The 18711-nt window shown below is 45.4% G+C and overlaps 1 protein-coding gene across 5 annotated transcripts in view; it reads right to left on the bottom strand.

Moving 5' to 3' along the window:
* The window catches only part of MORC2 (MORC family CW-type zinc finger 2), a 43338-nt gene that overhangs the window by 7981 nt on the left and 16646 nt on the right, over positions 1 to 18711 (bottom strand). For all 5 annotated transcript variants that reach the window (XM_056504207.1, XM_056504208.1, XM_056504209.1 and 2 more), the window contains 8 exons: positions 17722 to 17847; positions 15723 to 15802; positions 10081 to 10163; positions 9143 to 9228; positions 5830 to 5970; positions 5258 to 5412; positions 5001 to 5129; positions 3581 to 3686 (listed from right to left, as the gene is read on the bottom strand). In XM_056504207.1, the coding sequence (XP_056360182.1) occupies positions 3581 to 3686; positions 5001 to 5129; positions 5258 to 5412; positions 5830 to 5970; positions 9143 to 9228; positions 10081 to 10163; positions 15723 to 15802; positions 17722 to 17847 (906 nt within the window). The remainder of the gene's footprint in view (positions 1 to 3580; positions 3687 to 5000; positions 5130 to 5257; positions 5413 to 5829; positions 5971 to 9142; positions 9229 to 10080; positions 10164 to 15722; positions 15803 to 17721; positions 17848 to 18711) is intronic.

Genomic DNA, 18711 nt, shown 5'->3' with positions numbered 1-18711 from the left:
AACGACATTTAGGATCCCACTGGATATCAGATAGCAGAATAGAGGCAAGCAAGTCTGACACTATTTCATAGAGTGAAACAGGGACGCTGCCTTCTCTGTAACAAAGTGAGAAATGGTGGCACCTGGTGCTGACCACAACACAGACACTGGCACTGGAGGGAGTGACTGTTTCCCATGACAGAGACTGAGAAGGGCATTCAGCTCCCATGATCTGGAACACCATACCATGAGCAGCCACTGAAGTGTAGCTGGACAAACCAGAAGAGTGGGGAACAGCTCAGCACCAACAGTGGACACTGTGCTGAGGCAGCCAAAACTACCATACGATCTCTGATGCCAGTAGAGTCTCAAGACCTGACATTGCTCTGACATTGCTTCATTTCCAATTTGACTGGATGAGACCCTGCACAGACTCTCACAGTACACAAGCTTGAGGACGCCACTCATGTGCTTCTCAAATCCTGTCATACTTCAGACATTAAAAATACCTGGAATGGTCAGGACACAGATGTGAAGGTGTCCAAAGCCTGCAAAAGGACCCAACAATGCAGCACTTGGAATTGGCCCCAGCCAAAAGCCAGAGAAATGGTGGAGCAACTTCTGCTTCATGTAAAGGACACAACTCCACTTGCTGCTGGAAAGCACATGTAAGCCTACTTAATAAAAAAATTTCCTGGAGTTATTCTTCCAGAGTAAGACTCCTGAGATCCCTTTTGAAGCTAAAATGACCAGAAGTTTGGCTCACTCATGCCAGGTGCACCACCTGCTCTTTCCCAGCTTCCTGCATAGGGGATGTAGGATGGCACAGCATGCACTGCGAAGGCACTCGGACTCACTCCAAACAGCACCTCAACATGTTCTCTTGTGAAATGCAGCCAGCCACCCTCACACATCCCCAGTTTTCAAAGTATTGCAAACAAAAAATTTAAATTCTTTCATCGATAAATCAGGTTCCTGGTAGGTGATACCATAAAGACCCCATCTGCAGACAGAAGTGCACAAATATAATGGTAGGTGAGGGAACCTGAGTAACATCCCTCCCAGAAGCTACCAGCCCATCTAGGGTCCATTTCCACAAGCCCAGAGGCCTAAAGGCAGCTCAGGGGATGTGAATTTGGCTTCTCGGGAATTGTGGAATGCAAGTCTGTTCAGAGGAACAGACACCCCATTTGGGGTCCTGGCAGAAATGCCCTACAGCCACCTCAGCCCCCGTGTCTGGTCAATGGGGGCAGCCCTCTGAAACATCTTTTGTACCAACAGGAGGAACAAAAAGTAAATAAAGAACTGAGATTATTTGGAAAGAACAAGCATGGGAAAAATAGACTATAACAAGGGCCAGTTGTACATATACCTTTGGTTGGTCAGTACACCTCTGTGTACTAACCTCCACATCGCCCTCCTTCCTAGGTGAGGGACTCTGTTCCGAGTGTGCACCTGGAGTGCACGTGCCAGCAGCTGGAGCGGAACCACTGGTGACAGTGACCCATGTGCCTGAGTGCCACCAGGTGCTGTGACTACAGACAAGTGAATGAACATGAGCCACAGGAACATCAGGCCAGAGGAGCCAACCAGGAGGCTACCTGGGAGCAGGGGAAGGGATGTCTAAGGGTGACCTGCAGGAGCTGATTACTGGAGGCACAGGTGAGTCCTGCCCAGCTGATAGAGATGGATATAGGGGTATAGGTGGAGCTGTGGGTGTCTCTAGGCAGAAAGCACCTGGGAAGAACAAAGATCCCGATTCAATCAAGACAGAGAGATGCCCAGTGTGAGACACTGGGAGGTCTGTAGTGTGTGTGTGATATGTGTAATCATAGAAGGAGGTCTGTACACCTCACCCCTTGGGACTGCAGGCCTGTAACCAGAGGCATGGGATCTGGAGGCCAGATATGGACATGAGTATTTCCACTAGTGGCCCTTAATCCTGATGAGCCAAGAGGGAAAAGGATGAAGCTGCTGGTGCAGTCTGTAGGAGGGCTGCACATACGCACCTCTGCTATCTGTGAGGCTGAATGTGTGTACATACACAATCTGTCTGTGCTCATGTGTGTCTACAAGCAGTATCTTCCTAGCATCACTACTGCTTCCACCTGAAGGGCTGGGGATGTGGCAGCCCCTTCTAAGGTTCCAGGCTCAGCCCTGCCCCAGCATTTTGTCCAGGAACACCCTCATAACTGCCACACTCCTCAGAGTTCTACAGCAGGAGCTCTACATACATATGGAGCAAACAAGGAAGTGAGCGCAGGTATTTTTCCACTGGGAGGTACCAAAAGGAAGAAGACAGAAAGTCAATACTTCGAAATAGCATCAATATTCTGCAAAATTTTTGGCCACTGATGTTAAATTTTTTATTCCAATCAAAAGCTACTGCCTGGTTCATCCCCTTTGTCTTTAAACCCTGAGCCAAGGGACCTTGAGTTACAGTGGAGCAGCTTCCCTTCCTTGCACAATACAGACAAAAACTGGCTTCCAGCAGTGCTGCTCTCCACAGAAAAGCAGCCTAGAGCAATCATTTTCTTCACTCAAATAAACGACTAGATTCTACCTACATTTTGGAACTGTAATACATGAAAGTGAACCATTGTGCTGCTCCCTCAAGCACGCAAAATGTCCCTCCTGGGCTCACCCAACCAAGTGGAATTGCTGCAGTTTGGTCTCTGATAGGTGGGACCAATAGGACAATAAAGACAACTGCAAAGCGCCCCCCCAAACTCACCTAACTCCCAGCCTGCACTATGACAGTTCTTCAACTGCCATCTATTCTGCCCATGGCAAAATTAATATAATCCAAACCTACAATAGTATTTCTAGTGCCAGTGCAGAAAATTCACCAAGGCTCTAAATTTCACCATATCACTGGTTGACAGGCTAGAGGCATCTCTGGGGTCTATTTGGTTCCACCCTGATGAGGCAGAGCCACCTAGCACCAGGAACCCAGGACCACATCCTGGAATATTTCCAAGGATGGAGACTGCACAATCCCCCTGAGCAACCTAGGCCAGGATTTGGTCACCCTCACAGGGAAAAACCTGTTTCTGACGTGCAGAGGGACCCTCCAGCATTCCAGTTTGGGCCCACAGTGTCTGATCCTGCCACAGGCACCACTGGGAAGAGCCAGGCTCCATCCTCTTTGCATCCTGCCTTTAGATGTTTGTATACATTAAGGCTCTGAGCCTGCTCAGCTCTGGGATGGACAGCACACACCACTGCTTGGGCTGTCCTCCTCAAGGACAGGACTTTGCATTCTCTTGATTGAATGTCAGGATAGGTTTCTGCTGGCTCATTTGTCCAACCTGCAGGTCCCTCTGGATGGATCTATGACTGCCTGGTTTGTTACCTGCTCCTCCCAGTTTGGTGTCACCTATCACTTGCTGAGGATGTCCTCTGCAATTTGCACATAGCAAATGCTCACCCAGCATTCAGCTCCCTGTACAATTGCCATTGCTGCCTTTCCACAGACTGAGAGCACAGTTTAAAGGTACAGAATCCTTCCAACTGTTTTAAAAGAACAGACGACCAGAAAAAAGCTACAAATGTGCAGATAAGGCACCCTGCAGAAGTCTTAATATGAACTGGTTCTTACCTGTCTTGTCCAGGATCAGGGTTCATGGAGCACACCCAGCTGTCAGGGTAGTTCTTCTCCACTGAGCTCAGCTGGAACGGGAGAGTCCGCCACTTCAGACAGACATCTGTTAGACAGACACTTTGCAAGTCAGAAGCACACAGGCTGAGACACATTATTTTTTCCCATAGCCCAATTATCGCCCAAGGATGACACCAAAGTGTATCCGACAACACTTTTAGTGGCCAAAAAGACCTGTGAGACAGTCACAGAATATATTGAGTCAATTCTTTCCCTGAGCTCCCAAACACTTGAACGAAACCCTCAAAGACAACCCTAACAAGAATGCAATGAGGCCTGGCATCAACCAACACCAGAGGACCTCCCAGTCCTGCTGCAACAATGACACATACAAACTGAATTGAACAGCCAGTCCTGACATCACAACTCAGCCCAGCAATCAGGCTGTCTCTTAATGATATCAAAGTAACATAAATAAGAGACTTATCCACTACAAAAAAAACCCCAAAAAACAAAACAAAAAACAAAAAAAACAAAACAAAACAACAACAACAAAAAAAAAAAAAAAAAACCCAAAAAAAAAAAACTATTCAATTCTTGATGAACCAGGAACACAAATTTGTCTTCCAGAGTATTGCTGGCCTACCAGGAAACCAACAACTTCACAAAATCAAGTTCTGCCAAGAAAATCCAAGCATCTTTAAATCAGGCTCTGGAAGGATATCAAGCCCCTCCTTCCTTCAAGAAGAACCTTGAAAAGACCAAGACAACTATCAAGAGACAACCACCAACAGAGCCTAAAAAAAATTCCACAAGAATTCCACAGGCCTTAGATTCCTTCCTACAACCACATCCTCAAGTCCAGGGAGAAAATAAGGGAGTTTGGTGTCCCTCCACCAGGTGACAAAGTGATGATGTTGAACTTCCTGTTACTCTAACAACAGCTTAGCCAGAGCTGTTAGAGGTGCCCAGAAGAGGACTTCCACTAAATTCCAAGGTAAAATGTTTCCACTGTGCTGATACAGTGCAGGCCAGTGCATCAGGGTACAAATTCCTCGGCCACTTCCCATTGCCTGTGAGGATGTTTCAGATCTTATTCTGGTGCTGGGATGGGTACCTTTGGTGAGTTCCAGCTCACACGATATTTGTAAGCCTGCTCCCAAACACTGCTACTGGCCGTAGCCGCCCTGCTCTCTCAGGGCACCTGAAGATCAGTTAGTGAACGGTGCAGGAAAGCAGCCTCATGCCAGGATGTCACAGAGCACCACTGAGTGCAGACAAAGGCGAACTGCAGAGGAGATGGGCCCTAGGAAGCGAATGGCAGTCCATCCCAAAGCATCTCCTAAGCATTTAACTGTCCCCATCTGCAGCCAGGAGTGTCCCCCCCTTCCCCAGGGAGAAGCAGCTGGGTCAGACGCACCGCACTGAATTGTGGTGGGGATCTCCATGGCTCTCCTCCGCTTGTAGCGCAGTTCACTAGACGGAGGCTGGTTCCAGTTTGCTGATAAATAGCCAAATTCATCCCAGAACTTGATGATACCTCTCTGGGCTGGAAAATAAACCACATCCTGCTCAACACAGAGCCACCACCACAAAAATCACCGCCTGTTCTCTTGGCTGCCCTCCAGCCACCCAAATTTCTCCTTCCAGACCCTGGTAATCATGAAGTTTCATTACCTATTGCAACATCCTTCCAATATTGAGCCAAATGCTCTCCCATGGCCTTCAGCAAGTGTCGATACTCTTTGGCATCAGCAAAGTCTTGTTTATTATGGGTTGGCTCCAGAACCAAATAGGGCACATCCACCACACCTACCACTCCTCCACATGCCCTGGAAGAGGGACAGAGTCACAAACATTAAACTGACAGGCTGGCAACCTGAACCGTCATGCAAAATGTAAGACGGGCTCAAATATTTGTATTTGCTGTCAAGACCTATTTTGCCTGTCTCTACAATGGGGCACTATTATTACCAACACTCATCAGCACCAAATGCCAAGCACCTCATACTGCTGCAGGGATGACTAAAATTTGCGTAGAAAACTCTCTATCAAGAAAACAGGGAAATATTTGGCAGTATTAAATAGTATTTATTTGTCAGAATGCAAACTGAAGGCTGACAAAATGAGCAAGCCTCAGCCTCATGAAGAATGATTAATGTAGAACACAGTTATTGCACAGCCTAAGTCAGATGTAGAAATGTGCCAGGTTTAAGCAAAAAGATTGCAGAAAAATCTGCAGGACTCACATGCCACCCTCCAGCTGTGGGCCCACCTTCTCATACATCTTGATCAGCCGACTGCAGTTATAAATGAACATGCCATCCAGCTCGCGTTGTTCAATGTTCACCCCAAAGATAAAATTCAACTCCTTGGGCTCCTTCAGTGCCCTGTAGGGAATGAAACAGAGCCTCAAGAGATGCTGAAAATAAAACGTATTATTTGCTGGTGTTAGAGAGGGTACGGAAATCCAGCACCCTTGAGCATTAAATTAATCTTGTAAACAGCTACTTGGGAAAAATACAAAATCTTTGTTGATAGAATGTTACAACTGAATATGAACAAAATACAAAAGCTTTGCAATACAGATACTAATTTAGGCTGGACAGATAATTTAATTATTCATTTGAATATGTTTTCTCCTTCAGAATGGATTCTGGTTTTTACTTCAGATGTTTTTATTCAGTGAACTAGATTCATGAGAGTGCTGTTGCATCCAGATTGGTCCTTTCCTATGCTATTTTGATTTGTATTTTCCAGCTATATATCCCTTTCTAGATAAAGCATGGAAATTCAGATTTCAATACAAAACTATAGTCTTGATATTCCAATTCTAGATGTTCCCCTAATTCCAAATTTCATAAAGCTGCTCCTTAAGTTGGAAACCTGGAGGATGCAACACATAGCCCAGGCAGAGCTTTATTTTTGGGAATGTCAGGATATCAATTTGCATGATTTCTCCCTTATCTATGCAGCAGATTACTCCAACAAAAGTTGGCCTTGAGTACATTTGTGAGTCTATAGGATTTCTCAAACTGAATCTTTGGTTACCACGAATTCTATCTCCATTAAGGTCAAAAGCCTTGAGATTTTGATCTCTTTGTGCTATACATCAAACAAAAATCCCTGTGTCTCACAAACAGAAGTCCTGCTCTTCAACATACTAAATTTATCAGGTTCCACAGCTTCCCTGATATCCATGCTGATGATTTTTCGTAAGAAGGATCCTCAGTTTCAGGATGAAGGTATCCTCAAATGCAAAGTCCAAACCATTAACTACTGCAAGGCAGTAGTGGTCCTGCCCACTCCTCTCAATTTTGACCTCCTTTATATCACCCACCTGCCCCCATCAAGTCTTTTGCAGTTATGTATTTTATCTTAGCAAGGAATTTGACTTCTGCTTAAATGGTTAGCTGAAGATAATGGAACTCTTTAAAATATTCTGTTGACTGTCTACTAGCATCAAACATTAGGAAGACCTGATCCATGCACACATGAACCCTACATCACCTGCAGATATGAGATCTGAGTCTGTCCTAACGGTGAAACCTTGCAAAGTAAATCCCAAAACCAAATTAAATGCATATTCATTTTTTGTTTAAGGCCATCCTCCCTCACACAGATGAAACACTCACTCATTTAAAACAGGTGGCTGTAGCACATTCCTAGGAAAACACCTGAAATAGCAGCTTTCAGTAATTTTAAATCTAAACCTTTGCCAAGAGGGATTTTCAACACTGCTACCTGCTGGGCTGGAATGTAACCCTGTGGTCTCATCCCTCAACGTAGACAACCATGATTCAAGAGCATGAGCAAGTGTGGCAAAATACCCATCTCAGGGATTCATTTTCTTTTTCTAACTTCTAGAAAAGAAGAGCCTTACACTTCAAATAATAGCATGTACTCACCTACAAAACAAGAAGCACATCTACTCATTTTTATCAGAGAAGACAGAAAGTAAAATTATCATGGAAACCATAAGAGCAAATTGGTGGGTCGAACGCCAGGATTTCATTACTACAAATTTAGTACCTGTCCTATTGTCTGGATTCAGATCCAACCTGATCTTACACAGCCTTTGGAAACCAGAAAGAACTTTCATTGATGCACCCAGCATCAGGGAAACAGCAGAAAACTGTCCTAGGACATCCTCTGTAAGTTAAGAATTTTCCAAAAGACAACAGGGATTGGTTAGTATGGTTTGTTAGCTCCAAGCTATCCTATTATACATATCTTTCAGAATTTTTTGTTTTCTGAATGAAGTATAATGATGTGGAAAAGCATGATCCCCTGAACTGCTTCTGATTACAAGTGATGAATACACAGATAGAGGGAAAGCCACACACCTGCCCAGAGCATTTTTTTTTGCTGGTCAACTTAGTAACAGGAAGAAGTATTTTGCCTATGGGCAGGAAGAGCAGAAGACTATTCACAAAATTTTTCCTTGCACACTAATATCACCAAACCCAAGAATTAAAGAACAAGGTTGTCTTAGGTTGCAATACAGGATGTGACGAAAAGTATGTATTCTATCACCATCTACTGAAACCAGGTGGGGCAGTGATCCTTATCTCTGTGGGAGATATTCTCTGCTAATGAGCTGTCTGTTAAAACCAGGTGGAGCAGTCATCTTTATCTTTTCCACAACCCATCTTTCCTCCAGGAAGATATCTTCTGTTAATGGGACACTGAGTCCCAGTGTATGACTGATAAAATTCCATCATCCCACTGGGAGATGCTCCAGCCAGGGGGAGGAGCCAAGCCATTCCTTCCTAGATAAAAACTGAGATTTGGAACACCAAAGCAGCCCTTACCCACTGGTTTCCAGAGGACAAGAGCTACCCTGATCACTGCCAGGATTTCTACAGGATCACTGCTTTGAGAAGAACACTTCATCCAGACTGCTAACACCACCCTAACCAGCAGGGTGTCAGGTTCTATTCTGACTCTGTCAGTAGTTTTTCATTTGCATGTATTTTTTTTTTCTGCTTTTTCCTATTAAATTGTACTTCTGATTTAGAGTCTTTCACTGGCTTTGATTTCAAGACCATTACAATTTGAAAAATGCAAAACAAGCATATATGAAGTGTGAAATATTCCCGTGAGTACCTCAAAAATCGAAGTTAATTGCCACCAGAGCTAAACTAGAAGAATTCCTTGGGATTTCACAGCAGTGACTACGCCAAAACTCAGCCTGTTTTTAGAAAACATCCCTAAAATGCCTAAAACTGTTTCACTGTAACTTGTGAACACTACATCAGCCTAAATCTTATCTGAAGGTGAAAAAACGAAAGAGTGAAAAAAAACTATGTGAAAACCAGGTAAACATCTACAGCAAACAACCCAATCTAGAGACCCATGGGTGTTTCAGCAGGTAAGAGGGGAATAGCAGAGGTAATCAGCATAGTGCCCCAGCTGCTTGGTTTAACAGCCAAGGCATATAAGATTCCTATGGATATTTAAGCTTTGAGCTGAACCGAACACACATGCAAAGCAGGAGAGATATATGAGCACCTGGAGCAAACAGCCTGGGTACCAGAGTGTGGAAGCTCCTGCACTCACCGCTGCTTTGCATCTTTAATTCTTTTCTTGACGTCAGCCTCCCGCCGCATGGTTATGGCCGAGTTCTGGACCTGACGCAGTGTCACCTGGAAACAGGCAATGCATAGTCAAGCTGGGAAATTCATCAAATTCACTCAATTTATGATTTACTGCTCTTTCACAAAGAGCTGAGAAATGTTTTAAATGTAAATGTAAATGGTGACAACCAGTGTGACTCCAATGTAGGGCACATTTATGCTAGTTTGTTTAAGCAGCTACAGTTGCTTGGAGAAAATGTCTACACACAAAAACAGGATTAAAGAAATTGAAACCAGTGGCAATGGAGCACAAGGAAACATCCAGGTCACCTGGATACTGCTGTTTCCATGACATACTAATGGGTAGTTAAGTGATTTTAACTGGTGTTACTTGCTGACCTTCCTGGTGTCCCTGCCAGCCTTCCTCCCAACTCCTGCCACCAGGGCTCAGCCTTGTCCCTCTCAAAGCCACAGTCCCACTGGAAGGAAGCGAAGAGGCCCTCTCCAAAAGCCCCTGCCCAAACGCCTCAGAGACAGCTGCCCAGGCAGCAGGGAACAGCCAAAGAGCGCGTAGCTCTAGTTCTGTTCACCGGGCCGCTTCCACAGAGGCTGTCAGCAAACAGGACCTGGAGTCTGGAGGTCACCTTCCCACGCAGGATATATCTGGGGTGTAGGCAGGGGAATGCCAGCACATTCTCACTTGGGCTGGACACCATGTGAAGATGATGAAGCACATCCAGTGGTGATGAGGCCATGGAGATGCATAAATGCAGTTCACCGTTGACTGGAGCCATCACCTGCTTAACCAGCACATGGCAGCTGCCACGGGGTGCTGCCCAATCAACATCACTCCACCATCAGTGCTCCAAACCATCCTCTGGTGCCCAAAACACAACATGCTGCCAAAAGCACGAGGCTCACCCTGGACTCCCGCGTGAGATCCCCACCGAGGCGTAGCTCGAGGGCACGGGCTTTGCTCTCTGCCTCACGAGCCTTCTCTTCCGCTGAAACATACAGGGATAAGGATGATGTCAGCCAATTGGTACAAACAGGTATCTTTAGACATTCACCCAAGGAGAGCAATTCCAGAGAGCCTTTGCTTCACTGATGTGTACAAGGGTGCACAGAAATATACAAAAACCAAACCTTACATGAGAGGGTCCCACAGACACGACATCTTAAACATGCTCAGAGATCACAGTCACCACTGGCACAATAGCAAGGATAAACTGTGCAAAAGAACATTTGAAGGAAGGATCCATGAGGAAGTCAACAAGGAACTGGAAAGTATAAGGATGCCTGTGGCCCTGCCTGCTCTGCCTAGTAATGTGATTCAGAGAAAGATTCTCACAAAACCAGGACTAAGTTGAGGCTTGAAAAGGAGTCCCAAAGAGGTAATTTTCTTGCAGAGATTAACGGAAAGGACTACTCTCAGAAACGCTTTTATCTCTGATAATTGCTAAATTTTGCCTGGAAAAAAGACAAATCTGTGCTACACATTAAATAAGACCCAGCATTCCGAGAACCTACCCTGCACATGATCCTCGCATGCAAGAAACTTACCACGCAAAAGGAACTCCCCTTTTGCCTCGCTCTTAGACAAACAGTAATGCTGATGATAGGCACACACCACCCTTGTATTACTTAAACTTTATTCAATAAACGTCATTTGCCACAAGGAGAATGGACTGAGAGCAGTCCTGAGTAGAGGGACTTGCAGGTGCTGGTGGGTGAGAGCTGGCAGTGCCCCAGCTGTTTGCACTGACTCCCAGAAACTCCCCCAGCCCTGGACCGATCCCAAACTGTGGGGGGCAGGGGGAAAGGGGGTGGCAGATTCTGTTCCTCTGCCCCACCCAGGTGAGACCCCACCTGCAGAGCTGCCTCCAGCCCTGGGGCCCAGCACAGGAAGGATGTGGAGCCGCTGGAGAGAGTCCAGAGGAGGCCATGGAGGTGCTCCAAGTTCTGGAGCACCACTGCTCTGGAGACAGGCTGGGAGAGCTGGGCATGTTCAGCCTGGAAAAGGCTTCAGGGAGACTTTAGACAAAATGAGCTTTAAGATTCCTTTCAATAAAAGTCATTCTGTGATTCTGTAATTTGGCAATACAACAGGTGCATGCTGAGGGATGGCATAGCATCACCACCAAGGCAAACAACGCCTGCACCCCCACACCTGGAGGTGCAGCAGCCTGGTTACAGCACACCCAGAAGCACACACAGCACACACATCTCCCTCCCTGTTCTCCTTACAGGGAGATAAACTGCAGCTGTGAGACACTGAAAACAAGAAAACACACCAGTGAAGGAGTAAGCTTGCATAAGATTTACATAGGACAAGGTAAGCAAGAAGATGACAGGCTAGCAATTGGCACCTAGGGATTACCAATATCTCTCCACAAAGCAGCACTTGGTTGCCAGCCAGAGGGAAACTAGAGTCTATAGCCAGTCAGTTCACTTAGACCAGTACAACAGAAATCCCTTTTCCTTTCTACGTAGTGTCCCACTGGAGTTTTATTCACCTCACTCCCACAGCAGCATGCTCTGGGGTTCACAGCTGCTTACCGAGGACTGTGCTGTGTGACTAGCCATCATCAAGAGTCAGCATGGCTAAATCAAGCCAACAGGAGGCTGGAGGCTGCTTAAAGCACTTGGTCCACTTCAATCAGAGCTTGTAGGGAAGTTGCTGGTGGCTAAACATATTTGTGGCTAGTGGAAAGAACACAGTGGTAACCCAGAAGGGCATAGGTCAAACCTGCTCCACTAATGCAGTGACAACTGAGACAGCTGACATGGACTGATAGAGTTACAAGGCTGAGGCCCTAAGGCATAAAGATGCGTGTCCTATGCAGGACAGTAAGCACGCAGCAGCTGGAACCCATACACATCCTCCCAGGGGACAACAGGCATGGTGTACCCATGGCACTGCCAAGCAGGTCACTGAACACACCAAAATAATCTGAAATACTACCTAGAGCAGTACAGAGCTGTTATCTTCCAGTACTTGACACCTGCGTGACTCCTCACCTCTTCCATTTGTTTGCTTTCCCAGCTTTGGAAGGGGATTTCAAGAAGCGAGGCAATGGCAATGCCTCAGTGCAGTATTCAGTCACAGTTCAGAAGAACACAGAAAACAGTTGATGGTCTTTCACAGCCACCTTGCCCAGGAATGGTAGTTTTTTCCTAGATCCACCCACTCATTTGGAGAGCTGGATACTACAGCTCATTGCATGAGGCAGAAAGTTAGTTCCTGGGGAATGAAAAGTGGCTTTTCCTCATCTCAAATATATGTATGCCTTCACTCCTGAGCCATGGCTCTTTTTAGATAAGCGATAGCCATGTCATCAATCGTCACTGCTGCTCATACATCTTTCCCCCTCCAGCTATTTTTTGGTTATCCTGTTTTGATTCCACAAGCTCATAAGTACCTCCAGAGACTCAGCAATCTCTCAGTCTGACTGATTACAAAACATTCCTTGCAGGCAGGTATCTCTGGCATTCTGAAACTCTTGTTCACCCAGCTAAGACCCACCATTTCTCACAACGTACTTCTGAATTTAAAAGAGAAAACTGTAAATCATTCCTCAGTGAGGATCCCTCTGGAGTCCTGAAGACCATGAGAAATTAATCATTTCTACCAGCAGAACAAGAAAGCTTGGTGCTACAGATTAAATCTATTTTCTTACAAGCTAAGCAATGAGATGCATGCCCCCGAGGATAATGCCCCGAGCATGTTTTAGTCCTGGAGGCTCCCACTCTTGTAGCAACAGTCTGAGATCAGCTGGGAGTTTTCAACACAGTGCTCTAAGCCCATTGCTCAGCACCCTCTTTCCCCGAGAGGCACCAAGTCTGTTTAGTGATCACTGTACTCCCTGAAGTACTGGGTTGGTTTGGTGATCCCTGCACACCAGAAGCACTGGCCCAGCTCATAGAATCACAGTACCAATTAGGTTGGAAAAGACCTCTGATATCATGGTGTGTTGAGTTGATGTGGCCAGAAATGTGTATTCTATCACCATCTGTTGAAGCCAGGTGGGGCAATGACCCTTATCTCCGTGGCACATACTATCTGCTAATGGGCCATCTTTAAGACTAAGTGGGCCAATCATCTTTTCCACAACCCATACTACCTCCAGGAAGATATCATCTGCTAATGAGACAGTAAGTCCCACTGTATGACTGATAAAATTACATCATCCCACTGGGAGATGCTCCAGCCAGGGGGAGGAGCCAAACCTTTCCGACCTAGATTAAAACTGAGATTTTGGATAGCATGACACCTTCTTTCCACTGGATTCCAGAGGAAAGCTGGACCTTTCCACATCATCCCTGGACCTTCAGAGGAAAACTGCACCTTCTATAGGACCACTGCTTCAACAGAACCACATCTGCCATTGCAGGAGGACGGTAGCCACCATTTAATGGGACTGCTACCAACACCCTGACTGACTGACAGGGTGTCAGGTTGCATTCTGACTCTGTCAGTGTTTTTGGGATTGTTCTTTGTAATACTGTATTTCTATTTTAACTTTCCCAGTAAAGAACTGTTATTTCTAATTCCCATATCTTTGCCTGAGAGCCCCTTAATTTCAAAATTATAACAATTTAGAGGGAGGGGGTTTACATTCTCCATTTCTAAGAGAAACTTCTGCCTTTATTGGCAGACACCTGTCCTTCAAACCAGGACACATGGAGTCCAGCCTGTGACAAAAAACCACCATGCCAACTGGACTAGAGCACTAAGTACCACAGTCCTTCCTTAAACACCTCCAGGTATGTGACTCCACCACCTTCCTGGGCAGTCCATTCCAATATCTAATGACCCATCCTGTGAAGAAATTAATCCTAAGGTCCAACTTAAACCTCTCCTGGCGCACCTTCAGGCTACGTCTTCTCATCCTGTGACTACTTGCCTGGGAGCAGAGACCTACCCTCAGCTGGCTACAACCTCATTTCAGGTAGTTTTACCTGAGCTTCCTTCTCTCTAAGCTAAACGACCCCAGCTCTCCTCATAGGACATGCACTCCAGACCCTTCACCAGCACCATCGCCCTTCTCTGGACTCACTCTTAACACCTCAATGCCTTTCTTGAAATGAGGGGCCCAGAATTGATACTATTTGAGGTGTGACCTCAACAGTGCTGAGAATCAGGTGGGAAGGAAGAATCACTTCCCTGGTCCTACTGGCCACACTACTTCTAGAACAGGCCAGGATGCCATTTGCCTTCTTGGGCACATAGCAGGTTCAGTGATCCCTGCATATCCAAAGGCACCAGGCTGGTTTGGTGACAGCAATGTGTGACATTTTAGTTCCAATGGGACCTGTTCTCAGCAACAACATTGTTGTCTCTGGGACAACAATGGGCACTATTTTTCAGCGCCAGACACTAAACCCAATCTTTTAAGTGTCATGAAATCCTCACAGACTGCTTCAGGGAAGAAGCCCCTCTAAATCCTGCTCTTTGCATCTTCTTGAAAAGCAATGAGAGTGTGTGCTCAAGATCTGCCCTGGATATAGGACTCGATCTAAAAATAAATTCACCTATGAGGATTGAGGCACACAATAAAATCTGCTGAAACTTCATTTTATCAAGTCTATCTTGCCAGTCTGTAGTTCCTGAAGGAGGAACAGGGAACGTGGCAATTCACAACATTTCCCTCTGCTGCTTTTCTTTGGGTCAGGGTCACAGTCACACCACCCTCTGAGACGCTGTACAGGCTGAATGTGGCACCATCCCTTGTGCATCTGACCTGCAGCCACACACAGACGTGCCTAAAGCAGCTCTGACACAGGGTCAGAGGACACATGCCTCCGAATGATTTATGTAGTTGATTTATGAAACCTACCAGAAGATACAGGTCACATATAAATCACTTACAACTTTGAAGTTCCTTCCTTCACTACAGCATTTTTCCATAAAGGGTTAGGGAGGGACACTGCTTTGCACATTAAATTTCTGGAGATTTAATGCAGTTATAATACAGTTTAATGTTGTATTTATATGCTTGCGTGATTTCTATATGCTGAATATCCCATAATGACAAACTGAGTTTTCCCTGAGGATTACAGGACTTAACAGGAAAGGAAAATTAGATTGGCAAAAGGTATGCCTGGAAGGGTTAAAACCAAACAAACCAGGGCTCCCTTGTACACCCAGATCAATCCCTTTACACTAAAGTGACAGAATAAAAATCTACTTTTTTAACTGTCTTAACAGGAAATGCGCAGAACAAAAACACAACCAAAAGCTCATAGTACATTAAAGGTGAGAGAAGAACTGCAGGGTGACAGGGCTCAGCCAGGCTTCTGCTGGAATGGAGGCAAACTGCTGGGACTCCAAGGGTTATCCTGTGCATCTGCTACTCAGATTAAATGATCTCTGGGAACAATGTGCTTTCCTTCCACTGCATGAACCTAAATCTGTGTCATCAGTAGTTGCTGCAATAATTCAGATCCTGAGCAATCCCACAGATCCCAGAAGAAAGTGATCTCAGGTCACACCAATCAAGGGTTTGGTCTTTCCCTTAGCAACAGCTGAATGAGGGCACATGCATACCCTGATGACTCACCTATCCTCGCCATGTGCTCTGCTTTCTTCACCTCTTGCTCTGCACGGGTCTTGAAACGGTTTGAAGTGTATTTGTACATCCTGTGATGATCAAAATTCATAAATCAGCAAACTCAGCAGTAAGGTCAAACCAAAATTTCATCACTGCATGAGAGAACAAGGAACCTACATGCTACTCTACTCCTCCCAAAATATTCAATAAATGGAGAAGGTTTACATATCATGAACTGGACATACTTGGATGAAGCTAGGCAAAATCTTTTAAAGTCAGAGATGTCTTAGCAGTAGCTGCAACCACAATACCTTCTCTTCTTCTGCATTAATCAGTGGAGGTGAAATATATCCATATTCTTGTAGCAAATCTCAAGAAACAATTTCTTCAGAAGTAGAAAGGAGGAGTGAATATATATGGAAAGCCCTCTCACCACAGCTAAATAACCTTTCCTGTGAACAGCTGTCCACAGGTGCAGTCTGTCAGGTCCATCTCACACAGGGCTAGCTCAAAGCAGAGCAACAATTTGACCAGAACTTCAAGTTTCAGGACACTTCTGATTCACAACCTTGTAAATTGTGCTGGACATGGAGCAGCTTGTTTCACCTTCCCTGTATTCTAACATGCCAAATACAGATCCAAATTCACTGACTGCTGCAGAGAGAGAGATGGGTGTTTGCAAGACAGAAGCTCATGAATGGGTATCACCTCCAAGCATGTCATGAGGAAAGATGACACCTAGGACAAGCAGAGCCTGCAGGAACTCAGATCATCTTAAGACACAAAGTTTTGGACATACTGAGAGGAAAAATCCCATCCCAAATGGACGGGATAAAATTTTCCAGTATTTAGCTAAAGCAAAAGCCATTAGAAATGCTGTCTTTACAGAGAGGCAAAAACACACGGGTGGCATGTAACACTTGACTGATCAACTGATTGGAATCACACTTGGATACCAATGAGAGACAAAATTCCCCACAAATGGCTGATAAACTGTCAGGATTTGTGAGAAACAAGTTTGTACTGATGAAAAGTTTTGTTTGTTTCTGTGGATGAGCACACATGGATGTTAGTACTGATACCAGACGTAGTCTCACCAACAGGAATCCTTTGCACCCAAATCTAGAAAATTAATACCATAAGCACAGTTCCCAGAAATACATTTTGCTAAGCTTTTTTTTCTGCAATTTATAAGGATTTCCTCCCTGGGGCAAAAGCAGGCAGGTACTAAGGCTTCCAGAAATCACAGTTGGTGATTTTATCATGTCAAGAGCTACAGTCAAGATTTTGGTGGCACCATCTCTAACCTATGTAAGGTTGATGAAAGCTATCTGGGGCCAGGCGACAGCACACTCTGAAAGCCAGGATGCTTTTAACATGTAGGCATAACTACATTACTTAACCCACATCTGCCTGACTTCTGAGGTGAAAATAAAGACAGAGAAGCAGAGTGAAGCTGGATTATCCCCCCATGCCCAGCTCAGAGGGCAGGGCAGCACTTGGAGGGACTGTAGGGACAGCGCTCCTTTGGTGTAGGGAGCACTGCAAGCAACTGTGGGTGTCCTAGCTGATGGCACTGTGAGCCATCACCAGCTTCAAGACACTCATTCCAACTGCCTTGGAGCGTCCTTGTGAAGGCACATGCCTTGCATGTGACCTGGCTATTTCTACCTGCACAGCCCATATTGCTAAACAAGCTCCAACAGGTACTGGAGAAGAGAAGATATGGAAGCAATCCTTCAGGAGACACAGGCCATTCCTAGGGAAGCTGGGAATGTGGTAACACAACCACAAATGCTGGTTTTCAAAGGCATTAGATTTTCCACTATGTATCTCTCTTCCCATGATATCAACAGCACATGCCATTCTCCTATGGTCTGATTCTGTGGCTTCAGGGCTAGGGTTAGGAATGGAATTATGCAAAATACACCTGGAGAGCAAAACACTACACCTTTTCTATAACTCAAAATGGTCCCAGACATCCACAGATTTTGGATCCAACACTTACCTTGGCTTGTAGAGGCAGCATGAGAGTCGTTTGGTTTGTACTTTGTGTCCGTTGATGAAGATCCTCATCCTGGGATCGATATAAAGCACAGCAGCATAGGCACGGAAGGAGCGGCGCTCCGGCTTGCTGCAAGAGAGCCACCTACTTCAGAACATGCCCAAGAGATACCCTCAGCAAAACAGACAGGTGAAAGAAAAGGTCTTTCTATTTGAATTACCATGAAACTACACAGCAAAGCTTTTCTTTAAATTTTTTTTCTACCTGTGTCTTCTCCAGATTCTTTGTTGAGCTATACATCATAACTACTGCTGCAAGACACTGATACATGTTACTGCGACCTGGATAATAATGGCCAAAGCTGTAAACTGGATATTTAGCACTAAAAGTGTGCCCACCTACCAGAGCTTTTCTACTCTTCATTGAACCAGCAGTACGCTACCACAGAATCTGCACTACTCACTGACACCATGGTACCACAACATCAGAGGGAAGAGGCAGTGATCAGTGGCAATTATGCCTGCCTTACAAACAGGCATTAAAGATACTGAGGTCCCTTGGAGGGCCCCAAGGAATTTGTTCAGTATCATAACTCTAATACATAGACCAAGATGCTTTACAGGGTCTGAAACTCCCTATGAAAAAATTAAGCACTTCAGGGAAGAAGCATGTAATCTCATCAAAAAAGTAAAGCTTTCTATGTGTACCCATGAAGCTCTGGGATTTAATCAAACTTTTGGCTCATTGCAGCTCAGTTTTTCATTTTCAGGCTACAGGTGACCAACGCAGCAAACACTCTGCTCTCTCTAAACAGGGCCCTGTGCTCCTCCAGCTGCCCTCTGAGCACATCCTTCTTGCCCCTCTGCAGGGAGGAGTGCTCCCTGCTCCCTGACAGATGTGATACACCTCACCTGCCTCCTGTACTATCCACCCAGAGGCTGTCCTGTGTAGAACCTCATGTTTTGCCAGAAAATCACAAAACTGAAAAGCAGT

Source organism: Oenanthe melanoleuca, chromosome 15, assembly GCF_029582105.1.
Source record: "Oenanthe melanoleuca isolate GR-GAL-2019-014 chromosome 15, OMel1.0, whole genome shotgun sequence".
Lineage (NCBI taxonomy): Eukaryota > Metazoa > Chordata > Aves > Passeriformes > Muscicapidae > Oenanthe > Oenanthe melanoleuca.
Note: the sequence above shows the minus strand (reverse complement) of the source record. Positions and strands in the feature narration are given on the sequence as shown.